This window comes from Gallus gallus, chromosome 6 (assembly GCF_016699485.2).
Source record: "Gallus gallus isolate bGalGal1 chromosome 6, bGalGal1.mat.broiler.GRCg7b, whole genome shotgun sequence".
Taxonomy (NCBI): domain Eukaryota; kingdom Metazoa; phylum Chordata; class Aves; order Galliformes; family Phasianidae; genus Gallus; species Gallus gallus.
This window is the reverse complement of record NC_052537.1, coordinates 1,550,364-1,572,246: the sequence shown is the minus strand read 5'-3', so window position 1 is coordinate 1,572,246 and position 21,883 is coordinate 1,550,364. Positions and strand designations below refer to the sequence as shown.

General features: G+C 42.1%; 1 protein-coding gene and 1 long non-coding RNA gene across 2 annotated transcripts in view; one reads left to right on the top strand and one right to left on the bottom strand.

Moving 5' to 3' along the window:
• Positions 1-211: 211 nt before the first annotated feature.
• LOC112532674 lies at positions 212-7,746 on the bottom strand. The gene is made up of 4 exons (XR_005860801.2): positions 7,250-7,746; positions 4,281-6,477; positions 1,488-4,188; positions 212-1,092 (listed from the first exon to the last, which is right to left on the bottom strand). It is a non-coding gene; the product is annotated as an uncharacterized LOC112532674 (long non-coding RNA).
• A 210-nt stretch (positions 7,747-7,956) lies between these two features.
• The window catches only part of BICC1 (BicC family RNA binding protein 1), a 97,937-nt gene continuing 84,010 nt past the window's right edge, over positions 7,957-21,883 (top strand). Inside the window, exon 1 of the mRNA NM_001199507.2 lies at positions 7,957-8,320. Coding sequence (NP_001186436.1) covers positions 8,119-8,320 — 202 coding nt within the window. The 5' untranslated portion in view covers positions 7,957-8,118. The remainder of the gene's footprint in view (positions 8,321-21,883) is intronic.

The window sequence follows — 21,883 nt, the reverse complement described above, 5'->3', positions numbered from 1 at the left end:
GCCTGGGTTGGAAGGGACCTCAAGGATCATGAATCTCCAACCCTCCCACCACAGGCAGGGCCACCAACTTCCACACTGCATACTAGACCAGGCTGCCCAGGGCCCCATCCAACCCGGCCTTGAACACCTCCAGGGATAGGGCAACACAACCTCTCTGGGCAGCCTGTGCCAGCACCTCACCACTCTCACAAGAAAGAGCTTCCCCCTGACATTCAACCTAAACCTCCTCTCCTTAATAAAACAAAAATGATTTTAGATACCCTCTCCAGAGTTGCCCCCTCATTCATATCTTAAATCTTGCCACTTGAATAAGTACAGTTGCTTTGTTCTAATCCTTTTTCTAGGAAGGAAGAAAAATTGTATAATAAAGGTACATATTCACTCATTTCTGAGAAAATGAAACCTTGAAAATTTCAGACGTTTTTTTTTTTCATTAATAATCATACAATAAATGTCATAAGCAGTCACTACCAAACATAAGTATGCCTTCATGATCAGGTGATGACTTTCTAAAGATATCATTAGGAAACCATAGACACACTGGCTGAATTTGAATCATCATAGCAATCACAGAAGATAACTCTAAAATCTACTATCCACACCCTACTTCACAATCATGTAGGTTGCTTCAAAACTGGAGCCTACATTTATTTCCATTTTCCATGGAATTAATTATATTTAATATAATTAATAAAATAAATTATATTTATTTTCCAACTACAACAGATGCAAAGAGCACAACAACACTATTTGATAGAGCTAATCCTCAGCTACAAAACAGTCTTTTTCAACACAGTCACCATTATTGGCTACTCATTTTCACCAGCAATGAGCAAGAGCCTGCATGCTGCAATTGTAAAAAAATCTGCAACAGTGGAGGTGACTTGCTGTCTTTTTTGTCCCCTGCTGAAACGCAGTACCCACCACCTCGCTGTGCTCACATCCACTGGTTGGTGTCCATAAACATTCAGCAAACACTGATGAATGTCAATGGGTGCTACTTTTTCTGCATAGAGGTATTCAGTTCCACACCTTTGCTTCATACGCACTTCTATGTCAGAAAGCATTGTTAGACTGCCCCTCTGCTGCCACCTATCACACAGCAACAAAGCATAACAAAATCAGTGAGAAGAAGAATACCATCAACATTTGCCTCTGAAATCCTGGGCCAACATAATAAAATAGGAGGCATTACTTTCAGAGCAGCCCTCAAAGTTTGATTCCAGTAAAGTCAATAGAGTTGAATTAAGAACGAATATAACACACTCAGGAGCCTCTTTTTCACACCTAGTTTACTAATTCATAAGCCTGATTTTGCAGAAATCATAAAAAAAAAAAAAAAACATTGGAAAGGACCACATCTATGTGCCATTCAAAACTGGGCCAACTGTATAATCAGTAAATATACAGAACGGTGTGATTAAATCAGCATCCTCAGATAGTATAGCTAGAAAGACTATAATCAGAAATAAATGAAAAATGCTCACCCATGTCATAGGCTCACTGGAAAAACTCCAAAAGAAGCAACCTCCAGAAGGAAAGCCTTTCCTAAGGGCAGTCAGCCCTTAAACGGGGTCTAGAAGAAGTGCAGCCAGGCTCCACCACTTCCGGTCACACAGCTGAATTACCTTCACCTGTATTCCTGTGGCTGACTCAGTGCTTGCCTCAGGTTATCAGTCAGTGGTTCAGGCCATGATTCAACAGTTCCTATACACCAACTGAGGTTAGATTGCCTAAGGCCTTCTCCAGTAATGTTTCAAATGTCTCTCTGTCCTTTTTCTTCTTTAGGTTGACATTCTAAGAGAAAAAAAGTGAGATATTAAATCTGAATTCAAAATATCAAGATAAGTTGACTGCATGTATTTCTCCATTCGCAACTGAGCAGTTGAGTAACCTACATTTCCCCAACCCCAATCTGGACTGGATGGGAAGGACACTGTACATCACAAGGAACATAGTAAAAGAAGAGCTACAAGTTCTAACATCCTCATGGTAAACTAATGGCTATCTATCGAGCTTCCTGGCATCCATAACGAGTCAGCTTAATCACTTTTCAAAAATACTTGGAAACTTAAACTCAAACCACGCAAAAAAAAAAAAAAAAAACAAACCAAAACAATAGCCTATGTATCAGTGTTCAAACAATGAAAATCATCCTACAAGGCCCTAATACAATAGTGTCTACGTTTTCAGTTTAGAAACCGACTTTGAAAAGGTCAAGATGACAAAGTAGACACGTTAATAAAAGACATGCCTGCCACTTTAAACTTCATTGGGTAAAGGAGAAAGAGTGCAAAATACCTAAAAGTCACCTGTGAAGATGGCAATGGCAAGCAGCAAGCTTAGAATGGGAATAATGTTTTCTGAATTCAGAAGTGCTTTTTTTTCCAGCCACTTGTAAAGAAGAGAGCCACTGTCTCTTCCTCTTCAGTAAAAGAAAAAATACTATTATCAGATACAGGTTTTAGCATTTTGATTCTAATATACTGAAAATGTTACAAAGTAACTTTTCCTAATTGGTAAATTAATAATATAGTAAATTTGACAGCAATACAGCATACTATCTGATGTGACAAAGAGATTCCCAGTGCATTATTCATGTTCTCAGTCATCTTAGTTCCTTATAGAGCCATCTCCAAACAGGGGAACTATAATTCCTAGTATTATTTATCACTCTCCTTAAAAGTAGGCAATGTCATTTTTTTCCTAATTGGTAACATTTAGATCTCTCATTAGAAATGATTTCTAATTAGACTTTAAATGTGAAATTATTACTTAGATTCTGGGAGTGAAAATATGCAGGTCGCCTCTTGAGAGGGTCAGCACAATTCCAGAGAGGGAAAATTCCTGAGTGTCTGAGGCTCATGTATTTGTTCCCCATTCTCATAACATTTCAGCAAAGACAAGGTTCACAAAGTCCTCTTGTTGAAAAGAGTTTCAGACAGATTAAGGTATTTAACACTGTATGTGTATGATAAATATAGCTATGTGTATAGAAGGTTATACAGCGCATGGAGTGTTACCAGAAGTTGTTAGCACCTTGTGTACAACCAGACAGAATTTTAACCATAGCCTTTTTTTTGATCCTCTGTTTTTTACTCGGGTTCACCAAGGCTACATTTATTCCTCTGCTCATTTCTCTAATGTGACTACTGTGATTGTGAGGTTTTCTTTAAATTCTTTGGCATTTTTTTAAATTCTTTGGCAATGTTTGAGATACCAGAAAGCTGGACGATCTTTACTTTAAAAAAGGAGAAAAAGAATCAAAACGTTTTAGTCTAACTAATCAGCTTAACTGCAGCTCCAAAGAATATTCTGAAATATTCTGAAAAACAAACAAATAAAAACCCCATAAACTGGAATATGTAACTGGAACAGGTAACTTAATAACAGGAACTAGACATAGATGATACAGATTTAATAGGAATAAAACCTGTCGGACTGTTGTGTTACTATGACTGAGAAGGAAAGTCTGCAGACTGGAGAGTAACAGCAGAGGCCATACCTCAGGGTTTGTACAGAATTTAAATCCTGTTTCCCGTAACATTCCAATACGATATAGCTAAAACTGACAAAAATTAAAAAATGGCATACAAACAGGTGAATAAACCTCACTCTGAAGGATTGTTATCATTGTTTCAGTGTGAAAATGGAATGGTGTATAAGATAGGACTGCAACAATCTGTTCAGGAACTGTGTCTGTTTAGTGTTTTGGTGACGGCATTGGTGAAGAAGCTAAGAGTATGCTTCTTAGAGGCATAAAAAAATGAAATGAGGAAGTATGGCACTAGTACAAATAGATGTTAAAAAAAAAAAAAAAAAGATGAACAAGCCCAGGAGATCACACTGATGAAGAGTAAACAGTGTCACAAATCCACAGTGAACAACAGCAAGCTAGGAAGTAGATTTTCAGAAAAAGACCTAGGGATTATAGTGGAGCAGCAGAAACCAACAGTCTCACACTGAAGAGACAGAACAAACATGATGCAGAGATGAATAAACAGGTATGAGACGTATGGTAAGATCATGCAGTTATGTTCTCCTCTGGTAATGCTTCAGCTGGTATTCTCTTTCCAATTTTGAGCTTTGCATTTCAAGAAGGGTGTAGGCTATTGTGGAAAGAGTTTGTTGGAGAGCAACAAGAAATAATACCTCTGAGAATGGGCTGAAAGACTTAGGATTAATTATCTAAAAGAAAAGAAGACAGAAGGCATGATCAGTGCTTGATAAAAGTCTCCAAAGGATCATAGACTGATAGAAATAATAAATAATCCACTCACCGTATTCACAATAGACAGGATGAGAACTAACTGATTTGAATTGCAGCAAGTAGTATTCAGGTCACTTATTGTGGAGAAAAAGTACTTCCTGATGGTAAGTGAAGCACAGGAATTTCCTAGAGAGGTCATGGAGACCTCATCATTAAAAATTGTTAAGGAGAAGATAAACAAATATATTTTCAGAAATGAACTCAGCATAGTTAGGACTAGATAACCTTTTTGAGATCTCTTTCAATTTCTTTTTTATAGTTCCATAATTAAATGTAATTATAAAGATGTTTCAGAACCTCTCTGCTCTTACGGTCAGAAAAATAATTTATCTTGGGAATTTCTATGGGTGGAAAAGTTTTTATAATAGCTGTGGAGGACCTCTTATTTATTTGCTGGTGTGCCTTAAGTACACAGTGTGTTACTACAGAGTAGGCCACATGGTATTATTCTGAGAAATTAAAGTTAATGGGTCCTGCTTGGGGAACATTGTACAATACAATGAAAGTCAAAATCTTACAGGCTGTTACTTCTGCAAAGTAGATAACTGCCATAAATAAAGCATTTCAAAATGCCACTAACATTCCTTTTCATCAGTAATAAACCTCTTCTAAATAACTGAAACCAAAGTTAGCATTCTCTCTAGAGAAGTATGTCTTGAAACCACAGATCACTTATGAAGATTCTGTATGTCTCCTTCTCTTTTTCCACTCTCAGTCCACAGCTTCATGAGCTGTTTTTTCATTGTTGTTTTTTTTTCTTTTCTTTTTTCTTTTTGGATATGGCTCCCAGCTTGGAAAAATACAGATAATGGCACTTTGCTACTAATAAATTAAATCAATACATTAAATAAATTAAAGATTGCAAAATCTGGAATACTGTGCTGTACTGATAGGCTACATTGTGTCACTCTTCCACTTGTAGATAATCTCTGCATCGCGGGCTTGCAGAGGACAGAGATACCCAGCTGTCTGCTTCATGCCTTGGCAGCAGCCATAAGGCAGACCTGTAGCCTTGATTGGTGCACTTTTTTTGGTGTCTGCCACTTCTCTTCCTTTGCCTATACAGGGGAGAGGGCCTATACAGCTCTAAATTCAGGGGTTCTATGCAGTCTCAAAGCGAATTGATTTGCTAGCGAATGTAACCTGATTCATCAAACGCCTTTAAATTCATATAAGCTATTCCACCCTGATGGATGTTATATGATAGACTTACTGTCAAGGGTATGAGTAAAAAGCACTTTTCAATCCAGTTAGGCTTTTTCAGAGATTTGCAGATATTGTATGTATGTGAGGTGAGGAAAAGAGACCAGGGTGAAAAAACTGGGAGAGAACATAGCAAAACAGGCATGCTATGCCAAAATGAGGAAGGTCCTTTTATTCTTTTCTTTGATCAAGCTACTGGCCACAGAAAAATGACCACCATAGGTTACACATGCCAAAGTCAACTTCAGCTAATGTTCCCTCTAGCCATTTGATCTTTTATCTGCCAACTTCCTTCCATTTTCCCCAATTGTATCCACATTTAATATTGTTTTAGCCATTAAAATGTGGTTTTCTACTTTTCTGTAACCTTTTATTCTTCCATTGCAATATACTAGAGAAATAAAATGCCACTTCTGCAGCACAAATGATACTCTCCTAAACACATACTACCGATAAAAAACTTCTATCACTAACACTGCCTCTTTTTGGACCATTTATATAAATTTTGATAGGCTTACTTTTCATTTTTGGTCTAAAACCACACCATAGAAGGGTTACTTCCAATTAATGAAAACTCAACCATGTACATCATTATTTTTTAAGAGATCTTTGATTTATTATATTGTTTACATGGCTGCTGAAAAAATACTGCTGAATTTGACCATAGCTAATTTATGAGAAAGGATTCTGTGGCTGTGCTGCAGGAACTGATAAAATACAAGGAAAGGGACCTCCCACACTGAGAATCCCTGACTGTAAATCTCACTGCTTTATGAGTGGAAAATACCCAAGTAATTGTTCTGCTCAGAGGTGCTAAGCACCTGTAGCAGCTGTGGGTTGTAATTGGCCCTGTCGATACTCATAACTTGGGAACATTTGGATTGTGTAACTCACAGGTCCTGGCACCCAGAAGACAGACAAGTCCAGCTGGCGCTGACTGGGGGGAAGCAGCGGCTTTCTCTGGACTCCCAGTTGGTTTGATATGGACCATCTTCACTTTCCATCTGCAATAAAAATCGGGTTTTGATAACTAAATTTCTGAACTGGGAAGAAAAGCAGCAGTCTGCTTTCAGCCTCCCCTCAGCCCAGCCACTGTGCTACAAGAGACAAATGGAGATCACACTGTTCTGAAGATCTATATTCACATTGTGTTCTGTTGTTGGATCCAGCTGCTCTATTTCCCATCACCATGAGAAGTACCAGGGGATGTTGTGAGCAGCACGCTGCCTGCAGGTCCCTGGCTGGGATCCATAGAGGCTGAGAGCACCAGGAGGACTAAGTACTGCAGCTGAGCATGGGGAGCTTCAGTGAGAGTGCCTTCTCACAGCACAGTGTGGGAAATTGTTAATGACGCAGTGAGTCAAAATGTCAACCTCTGTACAACAAGATTGCAACAAAATCCATCTACCTGAGCATCAGCCCAGCTCCTGATGACTTCTAACACAGCCTGCCAACCTGGAGTTAGCTCTGAGCTGGGTAACCACCACTGGAGTCAGCTGCTGCTTTGGCCGCACTTTGGCCACCAGAAACCATATCATAGAATCACAGAATCATTCAGGTTGGAAAAGAACTCCGAGATCATTCAGTCCTATCTGGCCCCACAGCCAGTGCCACTCTGTCTGAAGACACTCCCATTACACCAGTGTGTGGTTTTGGGCCTAGACCGACTGCAAAGCAACACAAATTATGCTGTGATAAAACCCAATATTTAACTCAGACTGAATTCTGCTGGTAGATCACCCCAGGACCGCAATGCGTAAATTAGTGTGGTTATACCTTCAAGCTCAGGGCTTTGTAACATATCCTCATGCGATGCACTTTGTCTTTCCAAGCCTCAGTACCAGAAAACCACGAGGGTGGAAGTTACTGAGGTGCGGAGATCAGCCAGCCACACAGGACAGATGCTGCCTCCAACACATGCTAAAAAACAAACGTTTCGAACAAAACGAAGTTTGTTTCTTTTCGCTGCACATTCGATCACGTTGAGGGGAAGGGGGTGGGGTTGGATGTCATTTAGCGGTTATTTTCCAGAACCAAGACCCCTACGAGTCCATCGCCCTCTAGCACCTCAGCCGGGTCCGCACGGCTGCCGCCAGACCCCCCTCGGAGCGTGGCGGCGGGCTGCCGAGGGGACACCGGAGGCTGCTCATCCCCCAGTGGGCCCTGCCCCAGCGGGAGCGCCTCGGGGGAGGGCGGGCGGAGTGGCGGCGACGGTCCCGGAGCCCCACAGACAGAGACCGGGGCCGGGGACGGTGGCCATACCCCGCCCTGACAGCCGCCCGCCTCCGCGGCCGCTGGGGGCGGCCTCTCCCCTCCCCCTCCGCTCCCGCCTCCCGCCGCCCCCTCCTCCCGGGCCGTGGCCGGGGATATCCCCGGCCCCTCCCCGCCGGCCCGACGGCGGCCCAATGGAGGCGGAGATGCTGTGCGGGCTGCGGGCGGGCTGGGGGCGCCGCCGAGCCGCGGACGCCGGCCCGGGGCCGCGCGCACTCGGCAGGGAGCCGGAGGCAGAGGCGGGCGGCGGCGCCGGGACTCTGGCAGGCGGCGGTTGGGATGAGACGGGGGGGCGGCTGTGGGGGCAGATAGCGTCCCGCGGGGAGGCGGCCGAGTGGGACTCGGAGCGGCGGCGGGGGCCGCCTGGCAGCGCCATGGCGGCTCAATGCGACCCGCTGAGCGGGTACCTGCAGCAGCCGCTCTCCGACCCGGGCTCCAACAGCGAGCGCAGCACCGACTCTCCCGTGCCCGGCTCCGAGGAGGACTCGGCCGGCCCGCCGCGGCCCCTGCACAGCCCCGAGTGGGGCGAGGAGCGATTCCGGGTGGACAGGAAGAAACTGGAGGCCATGCTCCAAGGTAAGGGCGGGGAGAGGCGCCGGGGGGGCGCGGGGCGGCGGCAGCCCCGGCCGGGATGGAGGGAGGAGAGGGGACCGCGTCCAGGCCCGCCCGGCCTTTCTGGTCCCCGCTCCCGGCTCTCCTCCTGTCAGTGCCCCGGGGTGGTGGGAGACGGGGCGGCAGCATGGCGTTCTCGTCCAGGGGTTGTGCGGGGGCGACATCGGCGCGCGGTCTCGCATGGAAGTGGAGCCGAGTCCCGGGACCGCCCCTGTCCCGGCTGGGCCGTGCTGCGGCTGCCCCAGGGACGCCTCGAGGCGCTCAGGTGCCGCGCCGAGCCGGCCCCGGCGTCGCGAGCAGAGCCGCTCCCGAGCACCGCGGGCGCTGTGAGGCGCCGCCTCCCGCACCGGGGCGAGCGTGCAGCGGGGCCGCCGCTGCGAAGGGTTCGGGCTCTCGGGAAGCGCTTCCAACCGAACGTCGACCCTGGAAGCGTGCTCCGGGCTCGCCGCTTTCTAGGAACGCCTCCGAAGGCCTCGGCGTAGCGGGAAGGAGCCGTGGAACGGCAGCATCCCCCCGGCTGGCGTGGTGTCCGGGAGGAGCCGCGTGCCCGACCCTGCCGCTGCGCTCGGAGCCTGGCGGGACGAGAGCCGGGGGAACGGAGCCCGGAGCGCCGTCTACGGGTCTTTCGTAACTTGAGAACAAAGCGGTTCCCGATGAGTCGCGAGGGGACGGCGGGGCTTTGCAGCTGACAGCTGCTTGCGTGTGCCTTCGGCTTCTTTCCCCCGGGACTCCGTGCTTTGTCCCATTGTGCCTTGAATTGTCTGACTCTCTCAGTGGGATCTGCGTGGATGGCTTTGGACAAATAGTTTCACAAGTCTGGCTCTGTTTCTAAAAGGCAGACAGATGGGTTTAAAGCCACTGAGGTTGGCGCTCAGTGAGCAGTTGATGCAGGGTGTTCCTGCTGCTGACCCCAGAGCCTTGAGAGCTACGGTGAGCTCAGGGCTTGTGCCACCCTGAGGCAGCAGGTTGTGTGGGGAGCAACCCAGGAGGGTCAGGGTGCTTTGGAGAAGTGTGCTCTTCACTTTGAGACTGCTGTTCTGTAAACGGTGTTATGCTCACACCTTAATCTGTTAAAGTGAATTTTCAAAATAAAACCCCAATCGATATGTTGCAATTGTTCACGAGGCGTGTGACATGGCTATCGTGTGCTGAGAGCTGCAGCCAGCTGGTAGGTAGCTGGCTCTCCTGTCCCAGCACCTGCCAGCCTCTCAGGTGAGAGCAAGCAGAGAAGTGTGGGTGAATTGGCTGCTGCAGAGCTGTGGTCTGACTGCAATGATTGGAATTTTTTAAAATGAGATTCTGTCTCCTGGGGGTAGGTTAATCTTTAATCAGTTAATACTTCAGTACCAGTAGAAAAATCTCTTCATGTCATGTGGTAAAGAGTAAGGAATTCTGAGGAATGAGTATCATAAGCAGAAACAACTGTGTCTGAAGATGTGCTCATTGGAGTGACTTAGAACTAATCCATGGGTATGGAAAAGAAAGTGTTGGTAACTTTTTCCTGCCTCTTCATAGGCACCAAGTGCTGTGAAAAGATTGACAGCTGCCTTAACCTTTTCCTGTGCTAATGAAATAAATTTCCATTGTCTCATCCCACACAGTTTCTCTTTCTACTGCCTGAGGTAGTGAGCGTGTGAGGGTAAACAAAGCTCCTGAGCAGGATCCAAGTCTCATATAGTCTGTCATCCAGTAATAACCAGCGTCAAAGGAGTTGGACTCCAGGATGCTTATGGGTCCCTTCCAACTTGGGATATTCTGTAATGTGAAGTATGGGGCTGCTTGCTCCTCTGTTTTCAGTTTCTTCTTATCCTTTTAAGTCTTACCCTTGTAAGAGTTCAGTAGGAGGTCTGACAGGTAGTGCAGACAGAATGCTGTGTGTTTCTGTGTTGCTTTATGTCCCTTCCAGTAGGTATGTACATACATGCTTCAGACAGTGGTTTGGGGAGGTTTTTGACTGTTAATCTTGTTTTTTTTTTTTTTTTTTTTGTGAAGAGAAGCACACATAGAACTTAGTATCAAGTAATTTTTGTTTATTGTGAAAGCCTAAACTTTCTGGCTTATTGGCTATACAAAAAGCATACTTCCTAGGAAATGTAGCAGAGGCAAGCAGAAAAAGATCAGTAAATAACCAACTGTTTATTAATTGTCAGCGCTCTCGTGCAAGTTCTAATCCTGTGCCTTGACTTCCCTACAAGGTAGGTCTAACTTTACCTGTTTTGTAGGAGGATACATCATGTACTTGAGCAAGTTCACCAGGGTGTCACACAGAACATTGCAAAGCCAGAGCCATAGATGGTACCCAGAAGTTTCGAGTCAGTTATGTTGCAGATTGCAAAACAAAGTTGATTTTGGTGGATGGGTGTGGCCATCTTTTGTAAGTGTAAACTTTCCCTCACCCCTGAGAGGAAAGAAATGACAGAAAAGGGCTATCTTCAGAAATTCACTACAGCTTCTCTTACAGTGAATTTCTGACTCCGAAAACATGACTCATAAGGTCATGTTTCCTATTGTTTCTAATACCAGTGTTCTTCACTGGGGAAGTTTTTAAAACATGCAAAAATGATGCTGTGGAAGGGAAGCATTTTTGTCATCTTCCTTTGGAGAAGTGGTCATCAGATTCTCACTTCCAAGATTTACCCAACTTTTTTTAATCTGAGCTCAGCCTCTTGCCCATATTAGATGGATTAAGTCTCTTCTTTAGTTTTTACTAGCTAAGACTTATGGCTTGTTGAAGTGTTCTCAGTAGCTTTTTTAGGTTACCTGAATGCAAGAATACAGTGCCTTTAGTTCAGTTGTCATTAAAGCCAAATTATAAACAGCATCTAGTGAAGGAACCTATCGGGAAATGTTGAAGTGTTCTCTTTCTTGCTCAGAGAACCTTTTCTATTTTTTTTAAATAGTCAACATCTGCTGTTTACTAATGAGGAAATGTAAGAAGCAATTAATAGTAGATACAAGTGGAAGAAGCTAAGTATTAGTATTAAGTGTTGGGCCTGGTGCTTCTGCTGCATGTTTTGTACTCTGGGACTGCATTACTAAATCCTCTTTTCTGCCATGATGATTTCTTGCCTTTTCTGCAACTGCTGTGTTGTGCATAACTTCTTAAGGGGCAGTGACTTCAGTGAGATTCACCTGACACAGCAGATGTGTTGTATAGTTCACTTATGGGATAAGGTTCTTGGGTACCTTGATGTCACCTGTAGAATCCATAGAGGGTGAAAGTGGTGTGGCAAGGCACACAAGGTAACTCTCTTCCAAGAAGCTGTTTGATGTGGCCTGTTGGCTACTAGTTGCTTCTAAAGCTGAAATCATGTCTGAACTGAGGCAGCAGAAAGCATTGACAGGTGTGGGAGTGCTGCTCGTTCTTTTTTCCCCCTCACTTTAAGGTAGTTCTTTTAGTGTTTCAGGTGTTTTGAAGGTGGAATCTTAATAGCTTGAAGAGAAATATTAAATGAAAAGTAGAGGGAGACTCTCCAATAGTTTTCCTTTTACTAGTATCAGCAAATATGAAAACTGTGGTGAACGTTTGGAATGTAAGGATTTTTTTTCCACATCAAACCATCTTATATTACTGTTTTATTACTTAAAGATGAATGGAATAACGTTCCATTAATCTGAACCCTTACTGTGGGATATATGTTGTCTTATGGTGCATCTCTTCATCAGTTTGTTGGTTGAGAGCTCTCTTAGATGCTTTTTTCCAAGAAACAAACTTTGAAGTAACAGCTGATCTGCTTTATTTTTTTTTAGCAGCAACAGCTCATCAGATGGTATTTCATACTATTCCTGTTAATCATAGCTGCTGTGTACAGGGGAATACTCAGGTGATTTAATGCTGTGGAATAATTTGCTTTGATTATTTGAGTGCCTGTTACCATAGCAGCTGAGTATGATTACAAAAATGAAAGCTATTAAACTTGAAAAAGCTGTCTGAGAAGGTACTACCTAACAAGAAATGCAACAGCCATCGAAAGACTCAGAAGTTACCCATACACCCATAATAAAGAGAAAAGGAAAGACACTCCAACACCTTTCTACTGCATTGTGACTTAACTGTGGAGTATCATGTCAGTTTTGTTTTAAGATAATCCTTTCTTCTATGTCATTCTTCAATGGACATAAGGGAGTTTTGGTGGGATGTATGTAAAGCGCATGCTTAAGTACTTGGATTTTATAATGCACTCTCGTACAGCAGTACTTCAGCCAAGAAAAGAAAAAAAGCAACACCACAAAACCACATTTCTTGTTTTAAGAGAAGCTTAACTGTAGCAGTGATGCAGATGCCATGTTACATATCTTTTCTTACAGAAAGGAGGATGTTTTTTTTTCTGTTGTTGCAAACTGTGACAGTCTGTGCCTGTCAGAATTTGCTTTTTAAAACACATCTTTCAGTGTGGGACACATTTAAGTAACTTTCATTTTGTTATGTGGAACTGGAGGTAATTTGTTGTTGTTCTCAGTTATTGAAGCACCTTTCCGCTGCTGGGAATGTGCTCCAGAGGAGGTTGCTATCAATTGGGAATCTCATCCTGGGCTCATCTGGTACTGACCAAGTTTTTTCATTTCTTAACTGAAGAAAGTCAACATCTGTAGGAATTGTGTAAATCTCATGTACGTAAGGTAGATTCATCTTTCTCCCATGGATTTGGTGTTCCTTGCCTGTGGTTTGGAGTTGGAATAAATGCTCAACTGGTTATTTTTGACCCAAACTAGTCCTGCTGCTCTTTGATACGTGTAACAGAAATACTTAAGTAACTTTTTGGTTCATTTCGTCTAGGTGAGCGTTGCCTATTTCCTGTAAGTCTATTGAAAATCAATTGTAAATTCCTTTGCCCAAAGCTCACCCTTGAGGCCATTGCCTGGTGCTAAGGCTGCACTTACGCAATGCCTAGCTCTGGTGCCTGGGTGATAACTGATTTATTTTGTGTCTACTGATCTATCAGATGGAGCTTGCTGCATTTAAGTATGTTTTTTCTACTTTACCTATAACTGTCAAGGCTAGTTAGTATCAGCTACAAAGAATGATAAATTGATGTCTGACTGGCCAGGCTTGTGTAGCAGGGGGGAAGAAAACCACTTGAGCATATGGAGGGAGCTGGAGATGTTCCAGGAGAGCTGGAGATATTGCTGCAAACAATAGTTTTATTAGAAGCTGGGCCCTGAAGATGTGAGTTGACAGACTTTGAGCAAGCTAGTTTCTTTAATAGAAGATATACTCTCTATTATAGTATATAGTAGATGTAGATAGTATCAGATATATATCAGTAGATATATCAGTATATATATATATAGTATATATAGATAGTATCAGAATACTCTCTGGTAGTTTTCAATCTTTATTTAAATAGGGTGGTCCTGACTGGTTTCTGTGTGGGGACAGTGACCTGTGTGTTAAACATGCTGATACTGATGTTTGAAAGGCTGGACAGGGATGAATCCTTCCCTTCTGGATTTTCATGTATGACATGTATGAAATCTAAATGATAAAACTAAATGTACAGTGTTCATTTGAATAATGTGCATACTTTGCTTGCAGCTGAATTTGCAGATGCGTAATGCTGTTGATTTGTATTCCATCTTAAAGGGTCCTTGTTGGAGCTATAAGATGTATGAAATACATCTTTTTGTTGATGAGATTCTTACTGAAATAACTCCTCAAACTCTTATTTTCATAGCCTGTAAACACTTTATTTTCCTACTGAAAGAAAATGGGTGTTTTTTGTACTTAAGAATGAGATTTCTGTTCATGTTTTTTTTCTGCTTTTTGTACCTTGCAATGTAGTAGCATAGCCTGGACAGGGAACATAGTTGTAGGGTAATATGGGAACCTTTCTTATAGCATTTACATTTGGTGTTTAACTTATATGTAGCAGGAGAAAAACAGTTCAGTTTCTCGGTCAGGCTTTCAAATCCCCAAAGTGCTGAGTAGTCTATTTCTACAAAAAATAAATATATGAAATGAGTTTGTGTGACTTGTAGTTTAAAAATGTTCTTGCATTCCATTCTTAACAATTGTAATAATACCACTTTCTCAAGTTTCAGTGTTTTTTAAGTAGTACAACGGACTATCATGGTTTGGCATGAGCTGCTGATTTAAGTATTGCTGGCTTGCACATTCCTGTTGGTTATATTGTAATCTTTACCTCCATTGGAAAATATGTCCTACTTTGAGTACTTATTGCAGGCTTTTGGCTTAATGCCTGTCAAACAATTGAACATGTTAGCTTTAATTTCAAAACACTATGTTGGAAAACTAATATTTTTTAAATGAATTTTTTTACACCACTATCTGGTACTGTGAAGGCTCAGTGGTTTTCATGTACTTCAAACATAAAAACTTACTATACATGAATTGGCCTTAGGATAGCTCATGAGTTGTGTATAGTTCTTGTAGCTCAAGGATTGAGAGCTTGATTTAGGGGTTTCTTCTTGAAGATTCTACCTGTTAATCAATGGTAGTTTTCATAATGATTTTGAGTTAAGCAACCAGAGGGTTTTGTTCACTATCTTAATGACCGTGCTTTCGTGTATCCAGTTCAGATCAGGGTGACTGCCTTGCATGGGGTAATGTAACTCTTCATGTTTCAGTGACTTTAACAGCTGATTTATGTCAAGACTTCTGTAATGATATCCTCTTTACTGGAATAGGAATATTATTTTTTAAGTTTCCTGTTCAAGTTCTGTTGATATTTTGAGGAAATGTTTTCTCAAAAGGCTGAGGTAAGATAAATGCATATTTGAACTCTAAGGGTGAGGAGGTGTGTTTGTAGTATCAGCCACAGATAGGATCTGTCTTGTAACAGACATAAGCAAAGCGAAATCTGCAAGGAGTGAAGGCTTTGGTTGGTGAGTGCAAGCAGCCGTTTGCCAGTTCACTCCAAGGTGCTGCTGGATTAACTGCAGTCCTCATAGAAAAGAGCTGTGCACTTTCTGCTGTTATCTCTAATAGGAGTCAGGAACTGGGGTGTTCATCAAGTTTCCTCTGTGATAATGCACGATACTGTAGTTTTGGGTGGAGAAAACCTCGACTTGTGTGGGGAAAATTTGGGGAGTGGCAGCTAGGGGGCTTAAAATGAATGTAAAATAGAAATGCTAGATCCCTGGATGGATAAATCCCTTGTTCAGCAGTTAATTTTCTGCTGAAAATCTGACTTCATGTGGGTACGTATGATGCATGTATCTGTAATGGTCAGTCCCAGCCATTGTCATGGCTGCATAGCTCTGGTGCAATGGAAGGCAGGGCACACAGCATGAAAGGGCACCCACCAGCACTGTGCCTGCAGAATGGCTGTGGGGGAAGCTCCTATTCCTCTTCTGGGAAATCTGCGTGTGCTGTCCAGACCTGGGCTTCCAGCAGGTGACTTGGATGTAGTGGAATGAGCTCAGTGAAGGATCACAAAGAGATAGAGGGACTGCAGCTTCCGATGTGAGGGGAGGGGTTGAGGTACCTGGGACTGCTCAGCTTTAAGTTGTAGAGGGCACAAGGGAGATCTTGTTCATTGTGCGTAGCGGGGCTGTAAAGAAAGCAGACTTTCTCAAATCAGTGTCTACTGATAGAGTACAAGGCTAAGTTATTTTATGTGCCTTTTTCTTTTCTCCAAAAATGAACTTTCATTTACTTTTGCATTTTAGAAGTAGTTGAAAACTTGAATAAATTGCCCAGAGAGGCTGTGGTGTTTCCATCCTTGAAGCTGTTGTAAATCTGACTGGGCATAGCCCAAAGCAAATAGCTGTAGCTGACGCTGTTTTGTGGAAGATAGTTGAAAATGTATTTCATCCCTGCACTTTTTTGGGGGTTCGCAGATTTCGTTGAGTTGTTTCACACTACATAAACAGGACAAATAGATTTGTGTAAATAGTATCTGTAGCACCTGGATTTTGCGGGTAGGAATGCATGGGGCTGTATAAATGGGTTGGGTGGTGTGTGGAGGGCATGCTTCGTTGATTCATTGTGGATGAAGGATGTAGATAGGGAATTCTGGCAATTGGAATGCTGTATGATACTCTGGAGGGTTTTTTAAAGAATAGCATAAAATAGAGCGAATGTACCTTTGCATGGAAGCTCAAAGTTGCAAGGCTTGTGATCAAAAATAAGAAAATCTACCAGATTTCTTTTTTTTCCAAGGAGTTATTGCATATTGACACACAATTCAACCTGACAAAATTGGATCTGTTCTATAAAAAATCCATAGGAATCTTCACTTGTCAATTTTGTAGTGTTCAGTTATGAGCTGAGATGAATTATGCTAATTTCTAGGTAAGTGCTTGATCAATTATCAGTATTATAAAAAATAAAAAGCCCTTTGGAGCATAAACTGTACTCAAGGATTGATGAAGCTGTGCCTGAATATTGTAGTGGATTTGCCTTCCTCAGGAGTGTGAGAAGCATCTCTTAGGAAAAATCTGGTCTGCACCTGTCAAAGTCCTGGTAGCATTTGGATGTTTACCTTAAGATTTCTTATGCTCAATCATTAATGCTTTATAGCGTTATTTGAATGAAACTTCAAATAGTGATGGAACGGACACAAGTTATGTGGGCTGCCTTAGCACTTCTGAGCTGTGGTTCTCCTGAACAAGTAGAAAATTGCCAATACTTTTTCATTTGTTTTCTTGCTCAGTTTGTTTTGTTTTTTTTTTCCTCTTAGCATGGCTACTGCTGTTCTTTAGATACCATTTTATAATTTAAGAACTGACTCCCTCCCAAATGGCCAACGGCCAGCAGCCACTGCTTTAGAGTTTGGCATCTTGAGGTCAGCAGTTCCATAAGTACTGTGAAGTAAAGCTACTACTTAAATTATTTTTTTCAAAGTTGCTCAGACTGATATCACCTAGAAATGGGTTAAAATCAGACCTTTGTTTTAGAGGCTAAGGAGCATAGGAGCATCCTGTGGTCACTGGAGGAGGCTGTGTGCCAGGACACAAGCAGTCTGATCAGCTGGAGGTCTTCCTAAGCACGTGCTTGGTGGTGTGTGTAGTTCATTGCTGTAAGCTGTTGCTGCATCTCTAGAGAGGTATAAATGCAACCTGCTGGACTGAGAGCAGTATGAGCACTGATCTGCCTTGAGAGCTCGATTCAGATGCTGCCCACGTTAGTTGGGGCCTTCTGCCTTTCCTAGGGCCGAGGGACTGGTCAGAATGGTGCCAGCTGTTGTGTGGCCCCAAGCTCCTGCTCTGTGCAATTCCAGCTTTCACCTCATGTGCAGGGGCTGCTATAAGCCTTGTGAGAAATGCTGCTTCTGCAGGAAACCTGATAAACTCATATGGAGAAGCTTTTTTTCAAATATTAATTTCAGAAAACAGCAACTCCCATCCTTCTTCTGGCTTTTTGCCTCTTAGGAACTTGTGTAGACGCAAGTGAAGCCCAAGCTTTCCATTTTCCATTTGCTAAACTCGTGTCCGGGCCAGGCCCAGCAGGCTTTGCAGTCTCCTTTCAATTTTCCACTAAAGTGAAGTGATATGAGTAAGGGCTGTAGGAACAGTTTTCGAGGAAAAAAATAAGCAGTTATCCTTCTGCTTATAGTCTTTCTATAAGGCTTGCAGTATATACATATTCAGGAAATTCTTTTTAACACTGTAGCTTTTGCAAGTATGTTTTTCCCTGATGTTACAAAAGATGCTTTGGTTTTGTTTGTTTTTTTTCTGCTCCCTCCCACTTAACTTTTAGGAAGCTATGGGGTTGTCATTGAGTTAGGCTTTCCAGTCCTTCTCTGTTTTTCAGCCTTCGAAGTTAACTTTTGTTTGTAAGGATGCAATGCCACAGGATGCTTTGCTGTAGATACTGGAATGCAATGCAGCATCTGAGAAGCAAAAACCATAAATAAGACGTGCTAAGGGAGGAAGAAATAAACATTCTCATTCAAGGTCTTTCAAGTGAATAAGTAGGTAATGTAAAAGCAGGTATTAAGTCAGTATTAGTATTTTGCATTGATTTGGTGTAAAGTATCTGTTCACACCCCTTACTGGCAATGAGGTAATTCATTGCAGGTTAAAAAAAAAAAAAAAAACTAATAGGCCCTCTTGTGGCTTGTGGAGGAGGTCAGATCATGGGCTTCATCTGGTAAACTTCATTCCTGGAAAGGAATTATGCTGTACTTCCTTGTGAGAAAAATTTGCATCATTTTTATGATGAAGTTCAGCTAAACAGTTTATAGTACAGCACGTCTGGAAGTGAGCAGCAAGCCAAGTACATCTGGCCTGAAAGAGACAATGTTAATAGATAATCCAAGTTACAAATTGGTGATGCTCGTGATTTATTAGAGTCCAAAAGAAGAAAAAAAGACACCAAAGAAACTTCAGCTCTACCATTTCAGCCCTTCCAAACAGCATTGTGGATACATACTTGACTTGTTTTTAAATCTGATATGTACGTGCAAACCCTCTGTTCTACCATCCAGCTGTCTTATTAGTATCTTGCTGTATGAAATTTTACCATTAGAATTTTTATTGATGTTCTGAAGTTTCATGGTGGGGTTACCAGCTATTGCAAAGTTCAAATATATTATCACCACTTTATTAAAATTGTAGTATTATTCTACTTATGAGTGATGGCACTTTGTCCATTATAAGCAAGGTCTGCTTTTAGGAATCTGTGTTGCCATTCTGGAGTAGTGGTTTAAGCTGACCTTTAATTCTGCCTTTTCCCTACTGCCAATAACTTGGTCTGAATGGAGGGCTTTGATTTTATCTATTTTTATTGGCTCTGTGCTGTTCAGAGCATGTCTGCGATAAATTTATGGCAGCTGAATATACGAGGCTGGTAACTTAAGACTAAGCATCTTGAGAAATGTAAAAAATGAAATCCTGAATTCCAAAATAAATATTAGGTCAATTAAGTGGTGCATTGAAGCATTTTTATGTTACAGAAAGCTTTAGCAGATTGCTTCTTTTGTAGGTATTCCCTGTGGCCTTTATAGTAAGACAATTGAATTGCCTGAGGGAATATGAACTGTGATTCTGTGAGCTGTTTGCTGGATAATTAAATCAAAAGCTGTGTTGTAAGTTGGTTTCTGTATGGAATACTCTCCTGTACTACAAACACCATGATGACTGCGAGCTTAGTCACTTAATGATATCATCAGGGTGTTCTGACCTGAGCTGATGCATCTCCTGCTCTGCTGCTTTGAGGCCTGGCCAAAAGATCGGGTCTCACTTCTTCTGAGTGTGTAGGGCATCCATGGGTGAGAAGTGCCATGCAATGGTGCCGTATTAAAGTACATGATTTGTCCCTTGTTTATATGCAATCAGGTGGTTAAAATAGTGTTGTTTTTAAAATCTGGTTATGAAGTACAATATTTAAATGCTGTTTTATACAGTAAAAAGGAGTCTTGGTACTTTTGTTAGTAGAACAAATAGAAGTATTTTTCCCTTAGTAAACATGTGGAGTGTGTGTCGAGCAGCAGATCAAGTCTGGTTTTGATCTATTCCATGTGCAGAAACTGAATAAATTTGATTGAATCTTAGGACTTTAAAAACAATTCCTTTCTGAAATATGAACATATCCTGCAGAATTTTCTCCTTATGTGGAAGACATTACCATCACTGGAGTCCAGAATCCATGGATTCCCCCTATGTGTGAGATTGTTTTAATGCACTAAGCAATTGCACATGTAGGGATGTTTTCTGGGTTGCTTAGTAACAGTCAGGTTCTTTATTTTAAATGGCCTTCAGTGACATTTTTAGACTTTTTTAGAGATTTGGCAGAAATAAGTCATTCTGGTGCTTGAAGCGTGAGGAATTGTTTAAGCCATGAGAAAGTGGGATTAGATTATTGTACAGTTTTGTTTGTTTATCTCCAGGACTTGATACTGTGTTATAGGTTTGGAGTGTTGAGTCTAAGAGAATCTTACTGAGTGTTCAATATGGTGGTAAGTGGTTCGTCACCTGGAAGACAGAGCCTGGATTACAGAATGTTTAAAGCTGAATTAAACATTTTTAATCACTGTATGTTTACAATATTCCAATTACAACATACTTGTATGTTGGAAATACATTTCCTGGTTTTATATATGAAGCTGTTCAATGGTTTTCTGAGTTGAGAATATTACTCCAACAAAAACTGAAAATATGCAAGCTACTTCTTTGCTTATGGAATACTAATTGCATGCTGACAAGGGCCCTGTAGCTGGGTCAGTCTCCATTACTGCTGCAGAGCTTGCACTGGGGCCATCTCCTGCTTGGCTGGAGGAGCCAGCAGGGAGTTAGAGAACAGCTTCAGTGCGTGCTGCAGTTTCAGTGCAGTCAGCTTCTGCTTGGGATGCTTTTGGTGTGTCTCTTCTGTGTACATTATCTAAGCTGAAGTTTGTGCTCCCCATGGAGTAGTGGCTTGCAGCAGCATGCTGCCGGACTCTGCAGGTGTGGAGAGGTGCATGGCCAGAGGAACAGAGGAGTGTATGGGCCAAGTAGTCTTTGTACGTAGGAAAGGTTTTGTGAGAAATCTTGGAGCAAAGAAGTAAGTGAATACATGACCAAGATGGTTAAAAATGTTGGAGAGCCTTGAAAATACAAAGAAAAGATCTTCCTGCACATACAAACACCAGACATCACTCCTGAGCAAAGCTGTCAGTTGCAGTTCCATTCACATTCCCTTGTTTCTTCCTACTGCTTGGTGCTCTATGGGAAGAGAGGGAGAGAAAGCCCTGGTCAGTTGTGCTCTGCCTCCTCCCAGCAGCATGGTGGTGGTTGCAGATGCTAAGAGCGTGTAGCTGAGATTCTAAGGTGGGAGGATGGTTGAGTATTCACTTAGTGAAGTACTGATATTTTGTTTTACCAATTGCTGTCACAAATTGAAAAATAGTTAAAAATAGTTAGGAAGGCTTGCTTAATTTTAAGGTAAACAGAGTCTGTGGTAACAAGGTGGTAAACTTATGGATGGAGCTTCTTACTATGAAATGCTCAGTCCTTAGCATATAGTGTTATCTTGTAACTTATCTTGTCTTACATTCTTTTAATAATCAACAGAATGTTTTTAATGATCCCTAATCTTATATCATGCAATGGAGTTGAACTTCAAAAGCTAAGTCATAATAGCAGTTTCTAATTGTAAAATAAAAAAATCCTTTACTGTGGTCTCTTGTAATTCCCAGATGTTGTAGTCTGCTTTAAGGTTCTATTTCTTCCCTTCTGCTTCAGAAATGCAGAGGCACTTTACATCTATAATAAATCTTGATATGAACTCTACTGAATTGACAGGGATAGTAGTACCACTTGTTTGGGGGAACAGAAGACTTGTATAGGGTTGTTTAAGAGGACAGTGTCTTTTTAGGCAAATTATTCTGTAAGTTCAGTTCATATTTTTTGTTTTTCAATTGAAGACTCTAGTAGTTTCTGGTATAAATGCCAGTTTACTTCTCCAGCTGGTCCACAGGTCTAAACTGTGTTAGCGACTTGCTTTGCTTAAACACAGCATGTTCTTTCCTTTGTGTTAGGAGCTACTGACTTGGTGCAACGTAGAGCTTGTCAGCTGACTGATAATCCACAGCACTAAATGAAGGGATCATGCTTGAGCTAGCACCCCATGCTATTTCTTCA